Raw genomic sequence first — 16,583 nt, forward strand, 5'->3', positions numbered from 1 at the left:
TTAAAGAACGATGGGTTCCTTTGTTTTGTTTTCAGATTAAGAAACCCAGTTTTTTAAAATCAATTGTACTGGGAACTGCAGCTGTGAAGCTTATTTTTGGCTTTTTCTTTTCTTGTGCACTTCTGTAGAGCTTCTGCCTTTTCAGCCTTAGTTTGCATGATCTCAGGCCTGATCACTGACGAATCATTCTCCAAGCGTCAAATATCTCATGACGGTTTTGCAGCCTGCCACCATGCAGGTTAGCAGCGAAATTTTGTTACAGCTGTACTGCCTTGGTTGATAGGCCTAATGAGTACTGCTTTATGGGGAGTTTGCAACCAAAGGTACGGTTTGGTGCCAAGCTGACGCAAATCTATTGGCAACACCCCTACGGTTCTCAGAAAGCTGGGGAACTATTTAAACCACCTCACCAACAAAAGCAAAAGTGTGGCTGGTCAGCCTGAGTGGCACTGACTTTCTTCATGGCCGCCATTTTTATAGCATGGTGCCTGCAGATCCTGTTAAAAAACTTGGGTGAGACACCATGCAGCATTTGGAACATTGGCGGTTATGCATTAATTCAATAAAAAATGTATTGGTGCCGCAGGAATGTTTGAATAATCCAACAGGTTAATAAAATTGATCTGTGACTATAAAACAATGCTTCATCTTTCGCTTGGCATTAAGCCATGTTAATGGCAACACAACTTGCTGATCCGAACTGAAACCACTGCTTATACATGTTTTCAAATGCATTGTTTTGAATGCTTCAAAAATTCCACATACTGACATTCGAACCGAAACTAATATTGCATAGCATAATATTCGGTAACATATTATAAAATACAGTTAACTTCTGTTAATTCGACTCCGATTAATTCAATACCAACCTAAGGTCCTGGCAGGCACCCAAGCACTTATATGGGCTCAAACTTCCGTTATTTCGATCTCAAAATTGGCCGTCAACTTACAATTCAAACTTGATTGGTTAGCTTCATTGCTATACGGCCGTGCTATGTGGTGAAGCCTACCAAGAATGGAAAGGAGCCACTGTCACAGGAAATAGTAAGTGTTCCCTATACACGCATGCATGTGCCATCTCCGATCACAGCACAAGCAGCTGGACGCTAAGTAATCATACTGGCAGTCATTCAGAGCTGTGTCTGATGTTTTTGCGGCCATTTGAGCCCCCATTTCGACCACCATGCGTGTCTCGTATACAAGACTGATAACGAGCACACGCGCCGTACACCGAGAAATGGAGAAAAGCCATCTGCAGTTTGGGAAAGCTAGCACCGATAAATGGGGAAAAGCCATCTGCAGTTTGGGAAAGCTAGCGCAAAGGAAGGCGGTGAAGATGGGAAACTCCGAAAAGTGGAGGGGACATTTAGGGCCAACAAAAAAGTGGGGGTTTATCAAAACCTCTGAAGGGCTGCCAGTAAACTTATTAGGCATCTCTCTGCTCGTACTGTGACCGGAGATGGCACATGTGCATGTGTAAATTAAGAAACACGTGCTATGACTGTCAACAGTGGTACTTTCTGTCGTACTTATTTTTTTGCTTGGCAGGCTTCACCGCATAACACGGTTGTATTGCGCCGAAGAAAACTTTAAAAGTCAAATCCACCTAGATAATCAACAGCATGTTTCGACATTTTCTCCGTCTTTTGTTTAATTCTGCCAGTTTTGTCTGTCCGATCAAAGTCGAATTAATGGAAATCAACTGTTATTCAATGTTTTCACAAGCATAGTAGGGAAACGACGAATGAGTGGAGTGAATGAACCTGCAATGACAAATGGAGACTGGTGGGCAGTTCTAATCACTTCTTAATGGCGATGGTGTCTTGATATTTTCATAGATGAGTCTTCAAGGTCTCCTTTTTCTTCTTGCCATTTGGGAGACTGGAAAGCTGCATGTGTTCAAGTACTTGCGTCTTAAGTGAATGTTAAGCATGTATAAAAGACTGCACATTTTCTTTTGCCCAACAGCGAGCAGACGAAACGCTCTCTTCTGGAACTCATATGCAGTGTTGCTGAGCAGCTGGTTACCTTGAAAAATGTAAGTAACTGTTGTAGTTGATGACTGTGCCATCTTTAAAGTGACAACTAAAGAGACATACTGAATCAGTTGAGAGTGATAGAGCATTCTTTGCAACTTCTATATTTGCTAATTTCATAATGCAAGATTGAATAATTTTAAATAAGATGAAGGTCAGAGTTCCATTTTGTAAAATTTTGCACCAAATCCCAGCACAGGTGTATCAGCGCGACATCGCACATTTCAGGTTTTTTCGCATTTGGGCAAGTGTTGCACAGTCAAAGTTCTTGAAACTTGCTAAGCTTGCTCTTTGGCCCTTTAGAGTACAATGCAGTCCCTCTGTACCAATAAAAGAAAAAGTAACTAGGCCCAAGCAGACTCTTCAAAATCGGTGACATCACGGCAAGCTGGTGCAGGAACTTCCAAGTCAGCATTATGACCAGTATGAGTTTTCTCTTTCTGTTTTGTGTTTGCCGAAACCTCTTCTCGCAGTGAAACTAGCTTTTTTAAAGTGAAGCTTTGCCTCTTCCTTTGCCTTTTCCACTAATGCTGCTGCTGCTGCTGCTGGTGTCACTGCCTTGCACGCCGCTTCAGGAGGTGGTTGAGAGCAGATGGCAAGAGTGTGGAACAAGTGATAGGCAACATCAAAAAGCATGTCGCATTTGGGGGGAGTGTTGCCTCAGTGCCCTCTCTCGGCAAAAGCATTGCAGAAGCTGCAGTGCTTGCCTTTGTGCTAACACACAACAGTCTGGAGAGAGAGGGAGTAGGGAAAGGAGGCACAAAATGGATAGAACTTGATGACCTGCCCATTCAGCCACCGACACAGTCACGAAGCCGATGAACAAAGACTTTACTACTCTTCACTTGTAGAAGCTTGTCTATGCAGCGCAGAAGATGGGCAGTGAGACGCCTGAAAGCATGTGTCGTTTGGAGTCTCTTAAATGAGGGAAAATGCTACTACTACATATAAAAACACCTGGTAACTAAGTGGATAAATGTAAATTCAATCTACGGTACGAGGCAACGTGTTCAATCTGGACCACGGTGGCCGCATTTTGACAGTAGATGTGGAAGGTTAAAGAACCCCAGGTGGTCATAATGAAATGGAGTCCCTACTACAGCGTGCCTGATAATCGGATTGTTGTTTTGGCATGTAAAGCACCATAATTTAACTAAAGTTTAACACTTCTGCCATGATGCAATGTGTCGTGTGAGGCAATGACAGTGCTAAGCTTATCACAGGCTGTGAACAGTGGCCCACAACAATGTCTCAAACAAACACATCTTGCTGTGTCTTCTGCGTACTGCATGGATAAACAAAAGTGGTGCACCCGAGTGGAACATCACCTCACCACTCTCGTATTTCATCAAGCACTGAATAGCTTTAACATTCGCCGTCAGCATCTCTGCCAATTACTGTCAAATAATGCAAACATTACTGAAAGCGTTGCCTACATTGATTCCCCAAAGTGCGTGAGATCTGCCTATTTTTGGTAACGATGAGAGTAACATGCTAAGGCTACAGCTCAAGTTGCTTGTTTCTTTAATGTCTAATTTTTTTTTTATTGCTGAAGATCACTTCATTTATTCTCGTTAGGTGCTTTTCTTTCTTTTGTTTGATGAACCATTGTTGCTCCTGTATTGCAGCAGGACCTGTGGAAACACCCAATTGTGCTACGCTGGATCCTACAACTGCTCGAATTGTCAGAGCCAACTGAGGACCTGTCTAGGAGGCTTATGGCAAGCGGTGCCATGTCTGCTCTTGCACAAGTCATCGTTTCAGCGTACCAGTCTGGTAAGGGCTGTGGTGATGATAATCATATATTAAGCCTTGTGCTTCCTTCACTGTTATTCCATGCAATCTATTTATGCAGCCATCCTATAGGGAAGTGCTTTGTCTCAAGTAGTGGCAGCATCATTTTATGTGGAAAGAAATGGACCACTTATAAGTTGCCGGAATTACAAATAGCTGCACTATAAATGGTACTCCACTACACCAAGCTTTTGTTATTGCCAGCATCAGCCACTTAATGTGGCAGGTGATAATAAATGAATAGAATCCAAGGGGGAAAATCCTTGCATAATAAATTTTTTTTCATCACTGCTATTGAGACTGACTAGCTCAGTGTGTGACAAAAATGTTTGGGCCTTGTTGCAACTGTGACAGCTACGCTAAAAGCTTTCATAAACAAACCTCTTTCTTGTTTTTTTTCAGGTGGTACCATTGTGTCGTTCTGGTGGGCACTTGTCAACTTCCTTCAGGACGATGAGTCTGGCGTGAGAGATGGTGGTGTGAAGGCTGTCGCCAAGCTTGTCACGCTGCTGAGTAAGACACTTTTCACATATAATTTCTCAACAAATTTGCTCATCTGTTGTCTACTGTGCTGAAATTCCAGTTTCGTGTATTTGCAGTAGAGTGCTCACGTACGATGGTTATCATTAAAGGCCGAAAAATGTTCCAGTGTACTCAGTGTTCTTGCATATTGTTAAACACAATGTACAGCCAACTGCAACTGCTTATAAAATGTGAGATCTGAGAAATCATTTAAATTCAATGCAGTTTGTGACCATAGCCAGTTGAACTGTATCCCATGTTTGCATGTACTGTACAGTCGCATCTTGATGATTCAAATTCAAAGGAGCCTGAAAGTTTACTTGAATTAAAGGGAATTTGAATTACAGGAAGTTCACTGAATGGAGGACCTATGTGCAGCACTGTGTTAGGCGACACATGTCCGCTGAGCTAACACAAAATTATGAGTTCTGGAAGTGTGGCTCCATGGCAAGCAGCACGTGCTGCCGTGAAGCCACACTGCTAGGCAGAATTTTCGCTACTATGAAGCCACAGCTTAAAAGTGCTTGCAAGAAGAAACGGGAGGAGCAGCAGGCGCACGGTTGCACTACCAGGTCAGAAGCGCTACTGCAGCAATTGGTGCACTGATTACTGGCAATTTTAGCATATTGAAATACATGTACATCAAATTATGACAGGACCCCAACATCAGTTCAAATAAACTGGAAGTTCGAATTAAACTGATTCGAATTGATGAGATTCTACTCTAGTAGCACAAGCTGGAACCAACCTACATTATGAGGCTGCAAAGATATTCAGTTCTTTCTCAAATCCCGCGGTTCGTAAAGTTTTGTGATTGACTGTACCTGTTTGATTTAATGACCACTAATAGCTAGACACATGTTCTCATATAGTGCACTGTGTAAATAAACGAGGTCTGTGCAGAACAGAGGATAGCATACAGACAGAATGTACACACTGCTGTAGTTTAGTGGCTATGGTGTTGCGCTGCTAAACTCGAGGTACTGGATTCGATGGGGTTGGACATGCAACAATGCTTGTGTACAGTGCATTGGGGTGCACGTTAAAAAACCCCAGGTGTTGAAAATTAACCTGGAGTCCACTACAGCATGCCTGCAGAATGCCAAGGATTGCAGAATGCCAGCGATTACAGAATGCCAGGGATTGACGGGAGACACAAAAGGGATAGAAATGTTGCCGCGGCATTTATGGGAATGGGAACATTTGACAGCAGTTTTGCCTTTGGTTTATTCTAAGTTAGCATAATGGGGACCATGGACGTCTTGTCTTGTTTTACTGGCCATGATGGCAGTCTACTGCTGAGCATAAAGTCACAGGTTCAATTTCTCTTCGCAACAGACACATTCCAATGTAGTTGAAATGCAAGAAACTTGTGTATCATGCTTTGGTTGCGCACTAAAACCCTGACCGGTCAAAATCTGGAGCCCCATTTTATCATTGCTGTGGTTCTCACAAGCCATGTTGTGGCTTTGGATCATAAGACTGCCAACACTTCAATTTTTTGCAATCATCTGTCAGGGCTCTCTTAAAATGCGAAACTATAGGTTCCAGTCAGATGTTGAAAAGCGTCACAGTTTGTTTGACGCTTTTGTTTGTTGCTGCACCTTTCAGGAATACTTTCCATCATAGTTACACTTAGCACTGTCTGTGTACAAGGGCGACACATTTTTACGGGCACACGTGAAGGAATTGGTGTGTGGTTTTCATGGTGGAACACCAAGACGTTGGCTATGCCTTCAAATGCGTTTTACAAAAAGAACTTGTGCGAGTTTAGTGAATCTGAAATTTTCCGCCTTCGGACGAGCAGCAAGCATCCTCAGATGAAACCACTGAAATATGACGGTGAGGGCCTGAGAGAAAACTGTTTTTGTGGTGATCACCCAAAATGCAATACTGGCTGGAGGCTGTAAACTGTACAAGAGCCTCAGCAATAAAGAAAACCTTCTGAAGTAAACCATGTTTGTTTGCACAAGTGCTCGCTGCATGGCATCCATAATGCATGAAATAGTTCCCAACTGGAACGACCTCAAAAGAGGCAAATGTTCATGACCACCAAGGGTTAGTCAAATTCATTTTCTATTTCAACTTTCACCTGCTTTGTCTTACACCAACAGTAACTCCAATTATAGTGCCTATGCAATGTTGTTTTAAAAAGGCATCACTTATGCAAGCTATGCTGTAAAAAAAAATTAATGTGAAATGATACTAGCCACTGCAGGTATAGTCTTCAAGATAAACATCATTTACTACAAGGACAAGAAATTCGTGAGGGAAATTTTTGGGTGTTTTTGGTTGGCATCTTGTGACTTTTTATTCTTGCTTGCAGATGAACCAGGGTTTCCTGTAAACTCACTTTTGGAGAAGACCCCACTTCATCTGGCCCTGTGCCTTTTTTCATGTCTCTGCGAGCCGGCTCTTGCTGTGCCTAGTCTGGTCAGCTGGATGTTGGCTAGTCAGATGCCAGCTCTTGACGCTGAGGTATATGTGCATTTTTAGCTATTTCTTTAGCTATGTTCTAATGACATATTTGATCGACCGCACCAGTGCACATATAGAATACATCAGACATCTGCTAATAGGGATGCACCCTCCCGGAGCAGTTTTTTTATGCGAATAGCTTTCTTTGCTGCTTTTTCCTGTTTTCATACTTGACAGTTAGGGGTAGGGCAAAAACCGTCTCTACATGCACACTGAGTTGTGGGGCATATTCATTGCCAAACGCAAGCTCCTGAGCTTTGTGGCATCTGAAGGTTTAGATGCCATAGTACAGTGCTTAGGAAGGACTGGCCTTCCTTTTCTCCAGCTGGCCTCTCTGCCTGTGGCGACTGCGGCATAGGGGCTCTGGTGTGAGAGGAGTATGGCAGTCGGTTTCCAAGGTGGGGCTTGCACCACTGGAGACAACACGCATAAGTTGAATCGGCTTGTGAGTAAAGCCACGTATTCTTTTGATACAGATGTGCTGGTTAACGAGTCCATCTTCTGAGAAATTATGCAATGAAACAACAGACACCACCTTAGTATCTGCACTACTACGCACCATTAAGTGCAGCATTTCTTTAACCAAGCAAATAACGCTTTCAGCTATTCACTTACATAGACAATCATGGTCAGGTGTGCATTTTTTTACACAAGGTAAATTGTTCAAGGACAAGAAAAGGAAGTGGGTACATTACTCTGGTGTGTTCGCTATGCAAGTACAGTGAAATCTCGATGTAATGAACTTCAGGGGACCGCAGTAAATTGTTCGTTAATCTGAAAGATCATTTAGTGAACGCCCCAAAATTAACTATTCCACCCATCAACCCATCAGTTCATAAGTTGTCACCATATGAGCTATCCACGAAAACGTTGAAGTTGGCTCTTGGCACACGCTGTTGCTATTTTTCATAGATTCTGCCGCCACGCACCACCGAAGCATCGTATAATAAGAGGGGCATGTGCAAAACAGACGCTGATGCCGAGAAAACTAACAACATAAAGGTAGTTCCATGTCCTCTCTAAAGCACAATGTTTTCTTGTTTTTGTTTTGTTTTTTACATTTCTTGCCGTGGGCACCACTACTGTCTCAGTCAAGGCGGACACTTGAACTACCATATTTACACGATTGTAAGTCGGCTCGAATGTAAGTCGACGCCCCCATATCGCTTGACCGGGGAAAAAATAAATAAATAAGAGAGCATACCCGAGGGCGCATTCGATAGCGAAAATTTATTAGTAGCTGACATGGTCACTGGACTACTTGTCTTCACTAGTGCTGCCATCGTCATCGTTGCTGCGGTCCCACAGCGCGTCGTGGTCCAGCGAAATTTCAAATTTAGCAAATGACCGCACCAGGACATCTTGCAGAACAGCAGCCCACACCAAATGCACCCAACCACACGCAGCCATCAGGGAAGCTCTTTTGACAGGTCCGGTTGGCGTAATTTCGCAGTCTTCTGCCGCCAGCCACTCGTACTCACGGTGGAGCAGAACCTTAAAATTAAGGCAGAGGTCCGGGCTTATTTCATGACCACGTCGCACTTCACTGGTAGGGACCGATCACGCATTTCAGCGACGTACGCCGCAAGCTTAGCCTACAGCTCCGGAAAGCGTCCATACTTCGGCACGTGGGAAATTTCTCACTTGCCGTCACACAGCTGAAAATTTCGCTTTGTGCAGTCGCCACTCTCGCACCACCCGTTTAGAAACGTCGAAATTGCAGCCCGCTGCGCAGTGATTTGTTTCTTCGGCATAAAGGATGGCAGCCCTCTTGAACGCTGCTGTGAACGAGTGCCGAACGATTAGTGGGCCTGGAGCACTCATGACGACTGGGGAAGCATAGAAGTAGCACGTAGCCGGCAGTCAAGTGGAACGCGTCAAACCAATACCAATGCCTTTAAACAGAGAAAGAGAAACTCGCGAGCGGTGTCTGCTCTTCCATGAACTACCGATACTCCCCGCAAGCACCGCCGTTCTGAGGGTGCCGCCACAAATGAGAACAGCGGCGCTTCCATCAACTATCGACACTCCCCCATGAGTGTTGCATGCACTGTAAGGCTCTCAAAAATGTTGAAAAACCCTTCCGAAAAGCGAACAAACACGCGGAATAACGAAAAGACACGGGTAGGGCCATAGAGCAAACATAAAATTGAAACTATGTTGTAGCTCCAGTTGGTATCGCTTTTTTTGGCGGGGCCATGTTTTGGTTTCGATTGTAAGTCGACCCCCCAACTTCAAGCTTTCAAATTTAAAAAAAGGGGTCGACTTACAATCGTGTAAATATGGTATGTCAAAGTGCAAACGCGCGTAAATGACACTGTGTGGAAAATGCTAAATGTGGCTGTGTGGCATCCCTGCGAGTACGAAGATTACATTTCACTGCGCACATAGCTAGTACAGCCGCAGAAAGAAGCACGAAAAAAAGAGGCATGCACAAAGAGAAAGGGGAAAGAAGGAAGAGACGCGCCTCTGTTGCTAGGGGATACTTTTCTGGATGGAGCATGCACTCTCAAAACCTGATGCGTCGTCACCTCTGCTCACTGACGTTTTTTTTTTTTTTTTTTTTTTTCTCGGGCACTGTCTGAGGTTTTCTGAACCCATGTGCCACGATATCTGCTCTCTGCACTTTGCCGTCTGCTAGCCTACTGTTCCGGCTGCTGTGAAGGATACACGGAAATCTGAGAATCCCCAGATTTCGGAATATTAGTTTGTAGTACTGAGGCATTGTTAACATCACAGGGAAACTGAATAACAATCTTTATTCTGAAAACTTCAGTAATGCGGTGTTTGTTGTAACAAGGTTTGACTTTAAGTACAGTATCACTTTGAAAAGTATGAGCCAGCAGGAAGCAAAAATAAAATGAGGTTGATGTTCTATGAGACGTACAATCTTGTATTTGTGTTATTGGTAGCAATTATTACATACGTCTATTGTCAGCAAGGCATGGTAAGATTACAGTAGAACCCCACTGGTATGTTTTTCAACGTACTCTGGAAAAAAAACTTACCAGTTAGGAAGACGTAGCAGTGAGGAAGGCCCTGAATTGTGACTGCAACTTGAAAACAACTTGTGCAGTTATTAGATGTATCAGTGCTCGTACTCTGACCACAGACGGTGTGTGCATGTGTATAATTAAGGGACGCGCACTGTGTTCCGCAACAGGGGCCTCCTTTCATTCTTAATATGCTTCACCCCATAACAAATGGCTGTACTGCGGTGAAGCTAACTTAAGGGAACTGGAAAAAATGCAATCGCACCAAGACACACTTATTAGGAGTGACGATCGCATGCTTTCGGCATTTTGGGGCGTGGCCACAGGCAAGGTATAACAGGCTGAATTGTGAGTATACATATATTGTCTTTGCAGCAACGAGCAGGAGCAAATAAATTTGTCGGCACCGAAAAGTTTGCATAACCACCACGTTCAAATGCAATGTAAGGTGTCGGAACATTACAGAGTGGGGACGTATCAAATGGGAACAGAATGCATAGGAGTCAACAAGCTTGAGGTTAAGACCACAAAAACTTGACATAGCCGGGAAAACGCAACAGCGAGGAACGTGTCAACAAGTTCCACTTTACTATATCTAATGCTTTCACTGTCCCTTATGCAAGTTATGCCAACAGTGCAGTATGAATATGCAAAGTGGGATGGTCTTTCACTGTGAATCAAGAAATTTAAAATGTTTTCTCATGTTTTCTTGATATAGAGAGCTCTAGAAGTGGGTATATACGGTCAAACCTCGGTGTGTCGAACACAGATATATCAAATTATATATATCATCAAAATATATCATAAAAATATATCATCAAAACACTTTCTATATCACCTGGAAAATCGCATGCATTTAAATTATTTATTTCGAACAGGGTGGAACGCAAAATGGATATATCGAATTCTGCCATTCTAGGGCACGTGCGCTCTGTTGACAGGCAGCGAGCTTTCCTGCAGCACCTTCGACAATCACGGTGACGCGATGGGCGTTCTTGACTGCTGTGCACTACAGTTGCACACGTCGCGTGCAAGATTTTGACATGTTATTTTTTAATGTAATTTTATGTATAGAAATCTAGCTATATCAAACTGTTTCGCAATCACCGCACTGTTCAATATAACGAAGTTTTGACTGTATGCCTAGTGAAAGTATATCAATCTGCAGACTTGAATCACTCATGCTATGCTCTCATGCTATGCTTCTCTGTATTTGTCTGTGAGCTTATAATCGTCTTAATCTGCTCATGACAACCTTCAACAGTCTTTCTTAGGAATGATATTTTAGTCTGTAGTTCTGCAGCATACTTGCCTGCGTTTTGTACAAGTTTCCACATGCCATCTTGCGGAGATATTCACTGTGCCTAACATATTTCCATCTTTCAGAATGATGAACAGCCGTTTGACAAGGGGGAATTGAATACCTTTGCTGAGGAAGTTTTCCTGACCGACATCTGTGCTGACCTGTTGTCTAGTGCAACGTGCGAGTTGGCCACAACCACGGTGTTTGCTTCTACGGACTTCTTTGATGTATGCTTTGATGAAGAGGAAATGGGACCAATCATGTTGAGCATTGATGATCTGTATCGGTACAGCATTCGCAACATCCACCGGGATGGATCTGAGGCTGTCGGTAACTGGGCAGCGTTGCTCTTGAACCGCCACATAGATCCTGTGTTGATTCGTGTCTACCAAAATGTCCGTGTGGCTGTTGCTTTGAAAAATAAGGTCAGCAAGGAGGAATTTGATGGTTCCTCAGAAGTTGTGTTGAGCGTCCTGACTGCCTTCAAGGCAAGCGGAAGCCAAACTATGTTTATCTCCAAGGTTGTTGAACAACTGAGGTGCCTACTAGAAAAATAACATGTTTAGATTGTGTGAAATGTCTGCTGGACATTGGTTGACCGTTTTCATAGCTCTGGCCATCCAGGGTCATGTCAACAGTTCTGGCTTGTATTAAGCAAGATTCTGTTGAGTGTTCAAAACTTTGCAGTCCTTAAGATCGGCTGGAAAATTATTACCTGTTTTCAGCGCTCAGCTGAATCGAGAAACCGTGTAAACACTTTGTGTATGTCACCCAAACACTTTCATTCTGCTTTCACTTTTCCTTGTGCAATGCCTATTGGTACATAATTTGAAGAAGCAACTTTAAAATTGCTTGTGATAACTTCTGCAGAGGATGTGTTCTTTTATCGCCTGTTGAAGTTGTATACCAAAGAGTTCACTATTGAATTTGGATGAAGTCGGAAGAAAGTATTGTGCTCAGACATCTGCCACAAAATGGTTTCATGCTGCTGTTCTTTATAACATATACCAAAAGCTGATGTTTTTGGAAGAAGTGTTTACAAAGGATAGAAATTTGAAGAGCGACATCAGCTGCTACTAGTGTTCTCTATTTATTGATCACATCATTACTCCAAATAAATTCACTTGCACTAGGACATTTGGCTTAGTTTATTTGTAATGTTTCGAAATTTTTTATGAGCTTCTGACTGGTATTACCGGCTTCTTGTCTGTTACCCTAAGGTGACACGAAACGAAAGTTCTTTGACATCTGTCGAGCAGGTGACAGGTTTGCAAACATAAAAGAGCCATAGTGGACATGCACAGGTTTTGCACCTTTGGCACTGAACAAAGCTATGAAGTTTTCTGGTGAAGAAACAGTGCTTGCAAGCTCTGAATGTTTCTGTATCATGTCTGAGGCACTGCATTCTCATCGTACAATGAGCAGCTACTATGCATGGTTCGTGCCAGATCTTCACAAACCATTTTAGAACGAATTTAAAACAAGTATTGCTTGCTGTTTAGCAAGCAATACTTGCTGTCTAGCAAGAAGCAGAATAACTTCATTGTCAGCCGTACATGCTGTTTTAAAAAAGCTGCAGTGCTAGGTGTTACTGTAGCAAATTTTGACCATTCTCTTAAGAACTGTTTGCATGTGGCAGTTGACATGTGCACTTTTGTGATGAAATACATACTTTTTAGAAAAACAGATTCAACCTTGTCTCTGTGCTACTTCTTGTGTCCCTTTATGAATCCACTTACAGTCAACAGCAAAAGGTCATGGAACACAGGATCCGTAAAAATGTGGAATTTCCAAGCAGTGTGTGACCATTGCCAGTAAAACGGCACAGCCATATGTTTGCATATACGTATACATGTACAAACTGTAAATTTGTATAATACCAGGCTGCAGAGGTGTTCAATGTTTTCTTAGAACCTGCAGTCTGTAAACTGTTGTAGTTGACTGTGAATGTTAACTTGCGTTTACCACCTGCACGGATGCAGTACCAGTTTGCAAAACCACAAATGGGGTTGGGAGGAAGTGACTTCCCTGAAGATTTTGAAAAGAGTGAGTTGGTGCTCCCAATGTTTGGTACTGCATAGACTGACATTTTATGTTTGCACTGGTTGTGTCCATTGATCTGTGATAATCCTTGGCAGCTGATATAGTAAGGAGTAGTTAGGCAGTTGCCAGAAATAACTAGGTACTAATATGCTTTGCAGTTTCAGTCATGTATTTTGTTTTCCACTAGTTCAAGCAAGGTCTCCCTCTCCTTGTGAGGCCAGGGCACAAGCTCTCTTTGCATTTATGAAAAAAGAAGGTTAATTCACTGAGAAAACCATTGGGGCTATAAGGATGCACTGAAATTTGGAAAGATGTTGAGCATGTTGATGCTAACGTGTGAGCTATGTTGGGAGTGTGTAGGATAAACAACCTTTACTACTGGTGCGAAGAGTGCCTGTGTCATATGCATTGTCGTAGATGGGCACAGCATCGTCCCGACAACAATGACAAGGAGCATGGTCAGTTATGATGACACCACGCTTACGTAGCTTCCAGAGGAGACACTGAAAACAGTTTCCGTCTATTTCTTTACAGCAAACATTTGGTTTACTGGAAGAGTATGTCCAAGCAGCTGTCTACGAATTTGTTCTTGCTGCCAATGTACGTAATGATCAGCCATTGGCTTTTTTTAACAGCTGCTTTGAATGCGTTATTTAGGCCTGCTTAAATGCATTGTGCAATGAAGAAGGTGACTGGGGTGTCGGCCAACACTTCCGATAGCGAGCATCTACACACACCCATGTTTGACCAAGCAGTAGGTGCACTGGCCCTCCTCTCTGCCTTGTGATGTTGCGCAGGCATTAGCGCCGGGACACAATGATGTCGTGGCATTCAATGAGTAACCAGTTTCTGTTCCTCATTTCGTGGACTAGCTGCACAGCTCAATGTGTCGGTGGTAATGGGTCTTTGCAAGGGCAAAACACTAATCTGGTCTCTGCAACCATGTGCTCTTTATTGCACAAGACAAAGCTGTACAAGAGCACAGGACAGTGGCCCTTGTCAATTTATGCTGGCTGCCTCCATGATCGTGTAACAAGTACTCCATTAGGCTTTAACATTGTATTTGACTTGGAAGACACTAACGTCCGGCAGCCCAGTGGCATATTTTCAAGTGTCACTTGGATAAGACAAGTTGCATTGTGCCTCTACCAAGGACGTTCCCACTCTGATGCTTCTAAAAATACCGCTGCAGAGCTTGCGTCAATTTGATCTGCAAGCTGCGCAGGGAATCACATTCCGAAGTCACCTGTTTGGGATCAATTATAGTTGTCATCTACCAGAATTCTTTCCTGGGCTAGTTTGTGAACAGACATAATGGTAGTGCAAAAGCTCGGGCAAAAAAAATAATGCAGATTTTACACACCGTGAGAATGAATGTTGTGCAATTACTTCACAAGATAGCTGGCTATCTACTATCGTTTGAGATTCTGCAGAGTGTTGCAAGATTGCACAACTTGTCTGAAGGTAGGGTGTAAGGGCAGTGAACATACTGAATGAAAAGATGCAAGTCCTTATAGGACTCAACATTTCTCTGTTTCAGTGCTTTGTTACGTGCATGTTAAAGAGAAGTGCATCTTGAGAAGTGTGAGGTGGTGGTGTTGTGAGTTCGCAAAAGGGCCGTAAAGGCTTGCATGACAGAGGGCGTTTGGGAAGGCTGCGTTAGGACAAATTCTACCACGGGCGCATCTCAAGTTTAATGCTGCAATGGTACAAATGGGGTCTGGACTGGTGCGGGGACCACATGGAAAAAATAATGTAAGGTAATATTTGTAATTACCTTTGTGTACCTTATTTTGGCTAATAGAAGATAGGGGTAAAGACTTTCTGATTCGCCCTCGTAGCTCAATTGGCATAGCAATGCACGCGTATGTGTAGGCTCTGGGATTCGACTCTCCCGCGTAAACTATAGCAGTCCACGCAGCGCATTAATTCGTCTTCCCCAGAGTTGAAGTGTAGGCTGCAATAATTACGCGGCCTTTGCTGACATTAGAAGCAATCTATGAAAGGTAGGGACTTAAAACAGATGCACGCTTCCGGTTCGTTCCTTTAGTAACTAAACTACCGCTAGTACCGATTGATCGATCAGTGAACCAACCTTATTTTTTATAGTATACAATAGAAACGTCCTTCTGCGCTAAAAGCTGCCTTAAATATCTTGACTGATCCTAGGAGACGTTCTATACATGATAGCGCAAGAACTGTCTGCACACTTGAAGGACACACAAACTGGCACCCTAAGAAAATAGAAAGCATATTGACATGTACGATGACAAAAGAAATCTAGAAAGAACTAGTGACAGTGTACTTGAAGTATTCATGATGGCGTAATATGACAACTGCTTAATTGCTGACAACAAGAAAAAAAGATGTCAGACCTCCAAAGAATGCAGCCCCGTTAACAGAATGCATGCTATTCAACGACTTCTTTCATTTTCTTATAATTAATATATTTTTGGGCTACACTGTACATTTGTGTGACTTGGTGTTTGTATTCCTGCATAACTTGTGAACGATATAGTGCTTAGGCTTAAGCATTGCGTGAGATTCCATGTTGCATAAGATAAAAATAGACACAACTGTACGCATCGCATTTATGCGTAGAGCATTTAGTTAACCGCTTCATTCAATCTTCGCTTCGTATATATTCCAGCACGTGCATCGGATTTCCGTATTCTTGCATTCCTTAGCTGTCATCGATTGTAAAGTAAAGCGATGTGCTTTTATTGTGTATTGAGTTGCAACCACATGCAAGGAACAGCACTGAAGGTCAAGCGAGAACTGTGCACAACGCGATGCTATGAAGAGGTTATGAAGTACACGTGCGTGTTATTCCAACAGAATGCATCTCCTGTTGAGCAGATAATTTCAGAGAGGAGTGGACTGACAGGCAAGAAAACAGATAGGTTCCACCAGAATGGCACGTGATTAAGCTGTATGTCTAACTGAAGTAGGATGACAATTTTTCTTTTTCATGAAAATTTTTTTAAACAAAGCCACGCGTTGTAGGCAGTAATATTTGCCTGTAAGCATGCCAAAAATGCAGTAAAAACAACTCCCCTGCACTTTTTATTACACTAATGTACTTAAGTTCCCTGCATGCAAGTGCCTTGATGATGCCTAAACTTTATGCTTTAGGAAGCAAAAAGCTTTTAATCGTGAGAACAATGCTCGTGTATCGTCTCTTTGTCCGTGTTTGCAGTGCGTGCTGTAAATAATAATGCTAATGTTTATGACACTGGCAGATAATTCCCGAGTTGGATCTCTGCTGTGTCCCGTTCGTTATTTTAGTCGAGTATCGGGCAGTAAGTTTAGCCTGTTTCATGTAGAGAATAATTCGCTTTATCCAACTTCGACTTAGTCTGTAGGGAATTCCCCGAACATAACTCGAACTGAACAATTACAAAGAGAAGACAC

General features: G+C 42.9%; 1 protein-coding gene across 4 annotated transcripts in view; it reads left to right on the forward strand.

The window, feature by feature from the left end:
* THADA (Thyroid adenoma-associated protein homolog) overlaps positions 1–12,814 on the forward strand; it is a 103,894-nt gene extending 91,080 nt beyond the window's left edge. For 3 of the 4 annotated variants that reach the window (XM_075674550.1, XM_075674549.1, XM_075674547.1), the window contains 5 exons: positions 1,969–2,038; positions 3,665–3,812; positions 4,233–4,343; positions 6,679–6,830; positions 11,210–12,814. In XM_075674550.1, coding sequence (XP_075530665.1) covers positions 1,969–2,038; positions 3,665–3,812; positions 4,233–4,343; positions 6,679–6,830; positions 11,210–11,683 — 955 coding nt within the window. In that variant the 3' untranslated portion in view covers positions 11,684–12,814. The remainder of the gene's footprint in view (positions 1–1,968; positions 2,039–3,664; positions 3,813–4,232; positions 4,344–6,678; positions 6,831–11,209) is intronic. The other variant, XM_075674548.1, reaches the window with a different exon arrangement.
* The last annotated feature ends 3,769 nt before the right edge of the window (positions 12,815–16,583 follow it).

Source organism: Dermacentor variabilis, chromosome 11 (assembly GCF_050947875.1).
Source record: "Dermacentor variabilis isolate Ectoservices chromosome 11, ASM5094787v1, whole genome shotgun sequence".
Classification (NCBI taxonomy): Eukaryota; Metazoa; Arthropoda; class Arachnida; order Ixodida; family Ixodidae; genus Dermacentor; species Dermacentor variabilis.